Source organism: Mastigoproctus giganteus, chromosome 1 (assembly GCF_048544385.1).
Source record: "Mastigoproctus giganteus isolate SK-2022 chromosome 1, ASM4854438v1, whole genome shotgun sequence".
Taxonomy (NCBI): Eukaryota; Metazoa; Arthropoda; class Arachnida; order Uropygi; family Thelyphonidae; genus Mastigoproctus; species Mastigoproctus giganteus.
The window spans coordinates 3,326,429-3,339,270 of NC_143575.1; the positions used below are offsets into that span (position 1 = coordinate 3,326,429).

The 12,842-nt window shown below is 37.1% G+C and overlaps 1 protein-coding gene across 3 annotated transcripts in view; it reads left to right on the forward strand.

The window, feature by feature from the left end:
* The window catches only part of Chd1 (chromodomain-helicase-DNA-binding protein 1), a 606,282-nt gene that overhangs the window by 110,198 nt on the left and 483,242 nt on the right, over window positions 1-12,842 (forward strand). For all 3 annotated transcript variants that reach the window (XM_090371234.1, XM_090371253.1, XM_090371245.1), the window contains exon 3: window positions 10,946-11,144. In XM_090371234.1, coding sequence (XP_090227360.1) covers window positions 10,946-11,144 — 199 coding nt within the window. The remainder of the gene's footprint in view (window positions 1-10,945; window positions 11,145-12,842) is intronic.

The window sequence follows — 12,842 nt, forward strand, 5'->3', positions numbered from 1 at the left end:
TAAGGCTCTGAGAGGCATCAGTAAAATGAATGAGGATGAAACTTTCTAGATTATAAATGATGCTAGAACTAGGGGACATAAATTCAAGTTACGGGGGGAAATGTTTAGATTGGACTGCAGGAAGTTTTTATTTTAGCCAGCGAGTTATAAATTACTGCAATAAGTTGCCTTCATGGGTGGTAGAGGCCGACAGTTTGGGGAAATTCAAAGGTCATCTGGATAGTACCTTCAGGTAAGGGAAGCACATAGGATGATAGGTTTAATTTCCTTTTTTTTATTAATTATTATTATCTATTTATTTTATTTATTTATTATTATTTTTTTTATCATTGTTTTGTTCGGATATTTTTTTTTTTTTTTTGGTTGGTGCAGCATAAGACATAGGCTTTCTTGCATCATGTGGCCATTACTAATACTAATACTCTCCATTCACATTCACTGCTTTCTGTGACCAGTCTAATCTTCTGAAAGCTTCCTCAAGGGCAGCAGTAAACAACTTCGGAGATATTGTGTCTCCTTGTCGAACTCCTTTCTGAATTTTAAATGTGCTACTGTCTTTGTCTAGTCTAATAAAGGAGGTAGCATTCTCATATATTTTCTTCAAAATCATAATACAGTCCATTCCGGTTATTTGGGACACATCGGGACTAGTGCATTTTGGCCTGATTAAGCGGCTGCTCCAATTATCTGAAGTTTCACGTAAAAAAAAAAATACAATTACCCCCTTCCCCCCTTACAATTGGTTCACTGTACAACCAAATCATGTTACGACGAACTCCACATAGTAAAGTACCGTTCACTATGCAATGTGCAGTAAGCGCCGGTCATTGTGATCATGTTTGTGAATTGAATTTTAATTTGAATTTTAACAGCGATTCTAATTAGCGAAAATAGGAGGAATATTATCCACAGGCTATAAAAGCAAAGATATATTAAGCACAAATTTATCTTTTATTACCTTACCAATTAAAATATTAAATGATACGTGATAATCGGAATAATTAATACGTACTGTAATATGTACGTACTAACTAGTTGACATTTCTGTTCACTGACTTTTGTGGGTTGGGGTTAAAATTTAAAACAGTAAAAAGATAAGCAATCAATAACAAAGAACACGGCACACACATATTGCAAGTAACACAATACGCGCAAGTGAGAACGGAGTAACGAGTTACGAATCTTTAAAAATAGGAATGAAGATAAGATCTGAAAATTAATTTTTTTATATGATTGAAGATTTCATAGAAGTGTAAACTCATTTCACCATAATAATCCACATAATTCCAGCTGTTGGTATTATTGCAAATTCAGTAAGATCAAATTTACTGTCTGTTTATGATAGATTTCACTATCAGAAAAGCCAATAAACACGTGACTGCTAATTGTTTTCATTGTTTTGACCTCCAGAATTTTGACCGAACCACGTGGTACCGTCGGAGACAATAGTAGGGTAATCTCCAGTGCTGCGGTCTCCTTCCCCCAATTAAACGGCATGCTGTCCCAATTAAGTGAAGTAAACCCTGGCTATTTTCTCGATTGGTTTCTGTTTTTTAAGATTTTCCCCAAATAAACGGCTGCCCTGATTAACTGGTGGTCGAAATAACCGGAATCCACTGTATATAGGGTATCTATGCCTTGTCTTTCCAGTGCCCGAAACTGCCTTATGCTGTATAGAGTCAAATACCTTTTCATAATCTACAAATGCCAGGCATAATGGTGTTTTATATTTATTTGCTTTCTCCATTAGCTGTGATATTACATGAAGGCGATCCATAGCTGAGAATCCTGTCTTAAAGCCAGCTTGCTCTTTCAGTTGATTCTCATCAAGTATTCTTTCTAATCTGTTAGTAATGACCCTTGTGAACAACTTGTAGATGTGGGATGACAAGCTAATTGGTCTATAATTTCCAATTTCTGATTTATCTCCTTTCTTATATTGCAAAACTATGATTGCATTATTCCACTCCTTAGGCATCTCACACATTTTTCTAATGCATTTTGTGAAGAACCTTGCCAGTTTTTGTCATGTCTCTTCCTCCCAATTTTAACAACTCTACAGTAACTTCATCTTCCCTTGGGGCTTTCTGGTTCTTCATTTTCTTCAATGCATGTTCTACCTCATCAGGAAGGATATCAGGTATGTTGTTGGCATCATTCCCTCGCTCCTTTATAATTCTCTATAGTAGTCTTCTGCTATTTATAAGTACACCATCACTATTCTTCAGTTTCAGTATCATTTGTCTTTCTGCATTACTGCCCATGGCTGCTGATTTAAATCCTTTGTTTTCTCTTAATGCTTGTTCATCGTTCTCTATGAGTCGCTTTCTAATGGCTTTGCATAAATCAGTATACTAAATTTACTCCTTGTCAGTGTTTTCTTGCTCTTCATTTGTCATCTTCGTTTCATCATGACAAGTGTTTCTTGACTAATTTTTCTCCTTTTGATTTCTTTTTACCTATAGAGATCTTGGGCTTTGTCACTTTCAGAAAGTTGTAATATTCCTCGTTGATAACTTGTTATTGAGCAGTTTGCAGAATCTCAGACTTGTTAAGTTCCAGTAAATAGTACTTTTTCTCCTCTTCTGTTATCTCAAACACCTTCATATTATTTACTCGAGTCAGTTTTTTCCTTTCTTTTCCTACATCTATATCAAGTGTGCATCTTACCATTCTCTGATCACTTCCAACATTTACCTTATTCAGGACAGTAACATCATTCACGATATATCTTCTGTTAGTGAGGATGAAGTCGATGAAAGTTGTTTCATCGACTTGATGTTTGTTGTTGTCTGTTTGGTTTTTAGGAGCATTAGCAACTAAGGCCATATTGCTCCGGGATATGTGGTGGTCATTCCCTGACCTTTCCGCATCCTCCGTATTTGGTGGTGACGGGCTCGAACCCCGAGTCTAATCAAGAAGCGTGTGCTACGCACTGCTACTCCTTCCCACCTGGCTACGGAGGCGTCCCCATCGACTTGAGGATGTGTGCATCTTACCATAGTTGTTAATCCATTTGAGCTCTTCCATGTCCACTTTCTGTTCACCCCTTTCTTGAAAAAGTGTTCATTACTGACATTCCTTGTGATTCTGCAAATTCCACAAGTCTTTCATTTCTTTCACCAATTCCAAAATTTTCTATAATAAATCACTTATAAATTGTTCCCCTATCTGTGCTGTTTTGTCTCTTTTCAACCTTAGCATTGAAGTCCCTCATAATCATAGTGTAGTGAGTTTTCTGTTCATCTAGAAGACTCAATTTTGGTGTACATTTCTTCAAACTCTTCATCATCATGGCTCGATGTTGGTGCATAAATCATTATAACCTTTAGCTTATACCTCTTAGAAATCCTGAATCCTGAAGTCTTTAAACCCTTGGTGATGTACTTTTGAATTCCAAAATGTTGTTTTTTATATCTTTATGGACCAGAAAACCAACTTCTTTCACTGTTTCCATTGGTGTACAGCAGAGTTCCACTTGATAAACTTATAAGTGATTCATTTCTTCTTGTTTCAGCCAAACCGATGATATTGCAATTCACATTTTCTAGTTCCTTTTCCAGCTCTAATAATATCCTGTCTTCACCGATGAGCAATCTTCTGTTGTAACACGCCAAGTTCTGTTTCTGTGCATGGCAACCTGGTCATATCCAGAGATTCCTAGCATTCTCTGCTTCCACTCTGATCTTCTCGCTGCCGTAAGAGGGGGGAATGGTAGCCATTAGGGACTGAGGACCATTTGTTTCGTCTTACTGTCATGTGCTGGAGGGTTTGGTCTTTTCCTCTTCATGCTGACCAAGCGTCTTGAAGAGAACCACTCTACATGTTCATTGCCACCTAAGTGACGTAACAGGGCTTGCCATTGAGGAGGTGTGCATGAGTGGATTTTAGGGAGGCAGGCCAACCAGACTTCTCCTAAATCTTCTGAAATAGAAAGATATTGGATCCATCAGTGTTTTAGACTGAGTGTCTGATAACACACAAAATACCTATTGGAAGGTATTCTCTAAGCCCCGTCTTAATGTCTCAGTTTCTAGATGATACAAAGGTTGACAGGTGGTTATTGACAGTAATCAGAATGAGTTACTGCAATAAGATCTAGGAAAAATTAAGTTGATGGGTTGATTCAACGGCAGTTAAAGTTTTACATTGACAAATGCAGTGTACTGCACATGGTCTGCAGGTGGTTCCACGCTCGTGGTGAAAGATGAAAAATACCTGGTGTAATCAAGCAGACAGATGAAGTTCCCAGGGCATGGAGTTTTGTCAGTGGACTGAAACTTTGCTAGCAAGGATAAGGAGGTGATTATCCCTTTGTACACTGAAAGGACGGAATTCATGGGGTTTACGGGCAGTGCCATGCTGTCATTCCTCTCACTAGTGGATGAACCAACCACTTGTCAGATATATATAGGTACACAGCATTACTACATTCATGTAGATGGTAATTCGATGTCAGTATAGATAAATGTGGTGAGTGAACTGACTTTGAAAGAGGGATGATAGTGGGTGTCCAACACATGGACCACTGTATCACGGTTGTACAGAAATTTCACTATCCCCGTTCGACAACATTAAGAGTGTATCACAATACGCCATTTCGGGAATAACATCTCATTGTGGACAGTGTTACAGGTGGAGAAAGGTGGTGGATGAATCTGGCCATCAACGCCTGTCTCGAATTGTTTCAGCCAACTGGAGAGCAACAGTGGTAGAAATCACTGCTGACTTTAACGACGGAGGTGCCAGAAACGTCTCCATCAAGACCATCAGGCAATCATTAGCTGCAATAGGTTATGGGAGCCGCCGACCCAACAGATTCCTATTGCTAACATCATAACACAGGACACTATGCCTCAACTGGGCAAAAGAACATTGGCACCGAACCTTGGATGATTTCAGACAGGTCTCCTGGTTTGATGAGTCTCATTTCCAATTATTTTGAGTGTACGGGAAGGTGCGTATCTGCGGGAAACTATACGAAGTTGTGTACCCGTCATTTTGACAAGGAACTGTTCAGGCAGGTGCCTAAACAGTTCCTCTGGTAAGTTTAGACACATCTAGGGAATGGCCTCCCCATTCACCTGACATGAACCTTGTGGAGCATCTTTGGGATGCTGTGGAAAGGTCTGTTCAAGCTTTGGTTCCTCCACCCAGGAATGCAATGGAATTATGGACAGCAGTGCAGCAACCATGGATGGAAATACCTGTGGAATGCTTTTTTAAACTAGTGGACTCAATATCTCTCCATGTGATTGCCCCTTTCGCTGTGAAAGGTGGGCCTACCCGTTACTAGATAGGTATCCCATGATTTCTGTTCACTCAGTGTATAAAGCCATGTTTTGGCTGCATCTCGAGTACAGTATATGAGTCTGGAGGTCTCAATTTAGGAAAGATGTAGATCTGCACGAACTGGAGCACAGAACGGCAACCAGATTGGTTAAGGGAACAAAAGGGTGCTTATACCAAGAAATGCTTCAGTTCTTCAAATTGCAGCTTCTAGGCACTAGGCACCTGTTGGTAGATATGAGTGAGGTGTTTAAGTCTTTGAATGATCTTATCTGACCAATTTATTGGATACTATGATGTGGTTACAAAGGAACTGGATGCAAAAAATAATTTTGATATCGTGTACCTTCGGGGATTCAAGTTGCTGTTATTTGAATTTTTTCCGTTATTTTGAAAATTTTATTTTAAATATATATTTAATGCAAAAATAATGAGGCTAAAAAATTACAGAGATTAAGAATGCAATTTTATTCACTGCACATAAAAAACACAAATATGTTGACGATATGTCATATTCTGTTATACTGTTATGTTGTAAACAGTATGTTATACTCTACCATTAATCAACTCCTACTTATGCCCGTTCTATTTTCTGTTTTTATATCAAGTTTGTCACTTTGCTTTAATGTTGTTCTCCTTTTCTTCTCTGTATGAGGTTTATTAACTTTAAGAGCAATAATGAGGAGTTTGTAGTTTAAAATAAATGTAAAACAGCGTATGATCCGTGATATTAGTACAGAATTCACTTTCAAAATGGCTAACTTAAACAAATACAGTAATCACGTGATTTGTCTTGCCGTTTTCTTTTTTCAGTACCGATCTCAATGTGCTATTATTTCATATGTGCCATTATTTCGACAGTCTACTGTACTTGGATTTCAGGAAAGCTTTTGATACTGTTGCATGTGGAAGACTGTACAAATTGGAGCAGTATAGCATTAAATGCAAATTACTGCCATGGATAAAGGGATAGTTCACCAGGAGAAGACAGAGAGTGGTAATCATAGAACATTGCTTTTCATGGACCAATGCTATTAGTGGAGTTCCCCCCTCATCCCTAGGGTTTACTGTTGAGGTTGTCGTTGTTTCGAGGTTTATCAATGATATTGATGAAGGTATATCAGGCTTAATGTTGAAGTTTTCAGATGATACAAAGGTTGGTAGGGTTAGGCAGATGGACTGAGAAATGATAATTGAAGTTTAACATTGATAAATGCAAAGTAATGCATATGGGTACAAGTAACACCAGAATGATGTACGAACTTTGCGGTACTACACTCAGGGTAGTGGAGAATGAAAAAGACCTGGGGCACTTGTGTAGATATGATTAGGACAGGCTGCCAGGGCATCTTATGGGGTTTTGTCAAATAATATACAGGAATTTTGCAGCAGGGATGTAGAGGTGATTATCCCATTGTATAAGGCAATGGTACTGTATGCAGGTCAGATGGCCTTATTTTAAGAAATATATAGAGCTGTTGGAATGAGTACAGAGAAGGGTAATGAGATTTGTGAGGGGCAATAAAGGGGTGCTGTTACCAAGAAAGTCTTCAGTTCTGGAAATCGCGGTGTCAGGTGAATAGGCACTTCGAGGTGCTCTGATTGAGACGTTTATGGCTCCTAATGGTTTGAGCTAGCTCAGTGCTGATGGGATTCTTCCTCTTGCTGTGACCATGCACACACAAAAGGGCATAAATTCAAATTGCAGAAGGACGGTTGCAGAATAGATGTGTAGAAGTTTGCCTTTTGCCAGCAGGTCGGTTGATTGTTGGAACTAACTTCATTTGTTTTAATGGAAGTTGATATCTTAAATAAATTCAAGGAAGAATTAGACAAACTATTTTAGGGAATGAATAGGTGAAATGGGAAGTGTTGGGTTTTTTTTTTGTCTGATGCTTGTTTTCTTACATCACGTCCACTACTAATACTAAATATATAAATGAAACAAATAAATAAGTAAAAGTTAAATGATTTATAGAATTTCTTGAGATACCGATTTAGACTGACTCAAGTTAATAGTGTAGCTTAATTTTACGGTACTCACCTTTTGTATAATCTGCAGTTGATGCTTAAGATAGGATGAATACTAATTTGAGTTTAAAATTGGGATTAATATGGATAAATTTAATTTGAAACAGAGTTAAAATATGCCCAAGGAAATAGAAGTGCACATCTTTGTCCTTGGTTGTCATAGAATTTAAGGTTGAAAATGATTGAAACTATATCTGTAAACCAAGGAAGCCAATAGCCATAATGAATTGGCTTTCGTTGTTAATGTCTTCGGTTGGCGATAGTGAGAAGAAAGTGAAATGCGTGTATTTAAAGGACTCTGTGCTCCTGTGATGCTCTTTGATACATGTGGGAATCTCAGGTGCATGAGATTCCAAACCCGGGAGAGGTTATAATTTGGCATTTATTACGTTAAAATTAGAATGATGACAAAACTATTCCACGATGAGGGCTTCGTACTGAAAAATTTTTAAACTAGATTTCAATTTAATAATGAGGATGGCTGAATCAACTAAAGGGGTGTGATTGTGGGATTGTACATGTAGTGTGACACGATAATGTGTCAAATTTGTGACATGAGTTCTGTGTTTGATTGTCCTGTTCTAAAGCTATTGTAATGATAATTCGCTCATGTATTTGATGTTGTGGAGCTGTATTTAGAGGTGGTGTTACCAATGTTGCAGTTTTGTTGGCATTTGATTAAATAAGTATACACCAATGTACACTTGCCATCCACTCTATAAACCTTACGAAATTTCCTAATGGAAGACAGGACCTTAACAAATTGCACCTCTCTCTCAATCAATAGTATACTAGAACTCACATCACTTCTATTAGATGCCAGATATTTCTGGTTCCACAATCAGATATACCAACAGATATTCGGTTTACCCATAGGATTGGGAATTTCAGCTCCCCTATCCGAAATTTACCTAGCCTCCAAAGAGAATCAAATTTTACAACCTTTCCCTTCAGAGATCAAATTATATGCACAATATGCAGATGACGTCCTTATAATAGGGAACAAAACCATAATTGATGACCTTTTCATTAAATTTAATTCAATACACGGCAGATTAAAATATACTCTTGAAATAGAAGAAAATGGAAAATTAATTTCCTTAACCTTACTATATATAAAATGGACACCAAACTCGGAACTAGAATTTTCATGAAAAACACCCACACTGGAAAATACTTACATTTTGAGTTACACCATCCACTTAGTATAAAAAAAGCTATCCTCTATAACCAAATTTATAACGCCATCAAATACAGTTCCACACCTACAGTTCCGGACACATTTACTATGATGCAGTCACAAAAGAACTGGATGCAGGGAATAACTTTGATATTATATACTTGGATCTTAGAAAGGCTTTTGATACTGTTGCACATGGAAGACTGCTACACAAATTGGAGCAGTGTGACATTGGAGGCAAATTGCTGCTATGGATAAAGGGGTGGTTGAGGGGGAGAAGACAGAGAGTGGTAATCAATGGACACTGCTCATCGTGGACTAATGTTATTAGTGGAGTCCCTCAGGGCTCAGTGTTGGGTCCATTATTGTTTTCTGTATTTATAAATGATATTGATGATGGTATATCAAGCTTAATTTCCAAGTTTGCAGACGATACAAAGGTAGGCAGGGTTGTCAAGGACACTACTGACACTATGCTACTGCAACAGGATCTGGAAAGGTTGAGCAGATGGGCTGAGAGGTGGCAAATGAAGTTTAACATTGACAAATGTAAAGTACTACACATGGGAAACAGCAACCCCAGAGCAACGTATCAACTCTGTGGTACTACACTGACAGTGGTAGAGAATGAAAGGGACCTGGGGGTGGTTGTGCAGGCAGATATGAAGTTCTCTGAGCAGTGCAGACGGGCTGCAAGAGTAGCTCATGGTGTATTGTCAATGATATATAGGAATTTTTCTAGAAGGAATAAGGAGGTGATTATTCCCTTGCATAAGGCAATGGTCAGGCCACACCTAGAGTACTGTATACAGGTCTGGAGGCCTCATTTCAAGAAGGATGTAGAGCTGCTGGAACGAGTACAGAGAAGGGCAACAAGATTAGTGAATGGAACAAAGGGGTGCTCTTACGAAGAAAGGCTTAAGTTTTGCAAATTACAGTGTCTGGAGACTAGGCACCAGCGAGGTGATCTGATAGAGGTGTATAAAGCCTTGAATGGTTTAAGCATGCTCAATGCTGATGGGATTCTTCCTCTAGCTCAGAAAAATCACCTGAGAGGGCATAAATTCAAATTGAGGAAAGACAGATGTAGGATAGACGTGCGGAAATTTGCCTTTAGCCAGCAGGTGGTTGGTTGGTGGAACAGATTTCCATCCCTTGTGGTGGAGGTTGATAGCCTAAATAAGTTTAAGGCTCAGCTGGACAGGTATTTTGAACGAACAGAGGGGTGAAGTGGAAGTGGGTTTTTTTTTTTTTTTTTTTTTTTGGCTGATGCTGCATAAGCTTGCTTTCTTGCATCAAATGCCTCTACTAATGCTAATGCTATCCAACGAACTTCAATACCTTACAGAAAAATTCATATCCAGGAAATACCCTTTTCAGTTAATTCAACAAACTATTTCCACCACACAAAATAATATCAAAAAACCCATCCGTCAAGTATTTACCGGTATTGACATCACTCTCACATTTTTAGGATCAATGTTTAATTTATATAAAGATACACATAAATATCAAATCTGTGACATGAATAATATTGTTTATTATTCGTGCACCACCTCTAAATACGGCTCCACAACAACATCAAATGCACGAGCATATTATCGTTACAATAGCTTTAGAACAGGACAATCAAACACCGAACTCAAACTACATGTACAATCCCACAATCACACCCCTTTAGTTGATTCAGCCATCCCCATTATTAAATTGAAATCTAGTTTTAAAATTTTTCAGTACGAAGCCCTCATCATGGAATGGTTTCTCCATCATTCTAATTTTAACGTTATAAATGCCAAATTACCCTATAACCTCTCCCCGGTTTGGAATCTCACACACCTGAGATTCCTACTTGTATTAAAGAGCATCACGGGAACATAGAGTCCTTTAAATACGTGTGTTTCACTTTCTTCTCACTATCGCCAACTGAAGATGTTAACAACGAAAACCAGTTCGTTACAGCTATTGGCCTCCTCAGTTTACAGATATAGTTTCAATCATTTTCAACCTTAAATTCTATGACAACCACGGATGAAGATGTGCACTTCTATTTCCTTGGGCATATTTTAACTCTGTTTCAAATTAAATTAGTATCCATCGTATCTTAAGCATCAACTGCAGATTATACAAAAGATAAGTAAAAGTTTAATTAAAAAAGAAAACTACGAAAACAGATATTGTAATTTGGAGAAAGTTAATATGGTGCACAGAGGGATATTTTGGAAATCTGACTATAAAAATGTTAATTTTCTATAAATAATGGAAAAGTGACATTTTTAAAAAGTAGGTGTAAACAAGGGTACCACATAATGAAAGTGAATGAACATTATTACTGTATATAACAACTGGGTAGAAATTAAAAACTGTTAGTTGAAATTTCTTCTAATTTTATTTTCTGTGGATGTTGTATGGCTGAGTAGTATTTATTATTATTTTCTATATTATTAGCAAAAAAACTACTCCGAAGAAGCAGAAAAGTAGGATAAGGTTTTGTGGTTCCGAAGATGACGACGATGATGATAATGATGAATCAAGCCACAGTAGCCCTAATAAGAACGAGGGTGATGGAAGTCCTCATACAGAAACTTCACAAGATGGCACTCGTATGTCTCAGAAACGTAAAGACAAATTGAAGGATATGAAACAGGTAATTTGTGGATGGTATACTGCTTTTGCAAAAAAAAAAAACAAAACTTCCTTTTGAATCATAAAAAAATCTAGTCTAATTTATATATATATTGCTTAATTTTAAGAAAGAATATTAAAATGAATTTTAAAACATATCATATGGGTTTTTTTTTTTTTTCCCCTTCTCTTTTCTTCCACATCTGTAATTCAGCTGAAGTATTTATAATTTTTTCAGATTTTCATTTTGCCTCTAGACCAGTGGTTCTCAAGAGTTTTTTCCTAGTGGCTACAAAAATGGCTCCGAGATTTGGCTAGTGGCTGCACAATTCCTTTTTTATTAAGTCATTTATTTTACCGATAACAATGATAGTTAGATGAATTTATATGCATATAACGTAGGAATAATAATAAAATTCATAAAGTGATTGTAAAAACTGTAACTAATAATAATAAGTTATGTAATTGAAGTATTATATCCTGAAATGATATTTCTAAAAACATATTATTAAAAGAAAAAAAAATAAATGCAACAAAAAACAATTAAGTAATACATTGTTCTTTTCGTCATTAGTGTTGCATAATGCATTAAAACTGTTTAGTAACACATGCTTGTGTTGATTGCATTTAGAGCTCTTTGAATGTTAAATTCCATGCTATCCATGCACTTAATTACAGTTTTGCTGATGAGCACCTCTTGATGAACAATACAGTGTAGGTGAAAAATTTCATTGGGACAGTCTTCATTAAACAAACTTAGTACACCATTTCTTTCACTTTTCATTACTGTTGCACCATCAGCTGGTAAATCACATAAATTATTTGTGGAAATATTAAGTTTTTTAAAAATATTCTTTAATTGCATTATAAATGTTCACTGCGTTAGGATGTTCTTTTAATGAAGTGAGGCATATGATGCAAGAAAGCAAGCTTATGTAGCATCAGCCAAAAACATTTCACACATCCATTCCCTCTAAACGTTTGTCAAGTTCCTCCTTGAATTTATTTAAGCTCTCAACTTCCAGAACGACAGATGGAAGTTTGTTCCAACAATCAACAACCCGCTGGCTAAAGACAAATTTCCACACTTCTATTTTATAACTGTTTTTTTGCTCAGTTTAAATTTATCCCCCCTCTCAGGTTTGTAATCAGAGCAAGAGAATCCCATCAGAATTGAGCCTGCTCAGCCCATTCAAGGCCTTATACTACACAATACACCTCAATCAGATCACCTCACAGGTGCCTAGTCTCCAGATGCTTCAATTTGCAAAACTTAAGCCTTTCTTGGTAAGAGTATCCCTTTGTTCTCCTCACCAATCTTGTTGTCCTGCTCTGTACTTGCTCAAGCAACTCTACATCCTTCCTAAAATGAGGCCTCCAGACCTGTAAGCAGTACTCAAGGCATGGTGTGACCATTGCCTTATACAAAGGAATAATCACATCCTTTTCCCTACTAACAAAATTGCTGTATATCATTGACAATACCTCATGACCTGCTCTGGTGGCCTGTCTGCCCTGCTCAGAAACCTTCATATCTGACTGCACAATTACTCCCAGTTTTTTTTTTTTTTTTTTTATATTTTCTACCACCCTGAGTGTAGTACCACACAGTTGGTATGTGACTCTGAGGTTATTTCTACACATATTCAACAAATTTTGTTTTATCAGTGTCAAAATATTTCACACACATATCAGAATTTGACTGGTTTTTGTTATATTG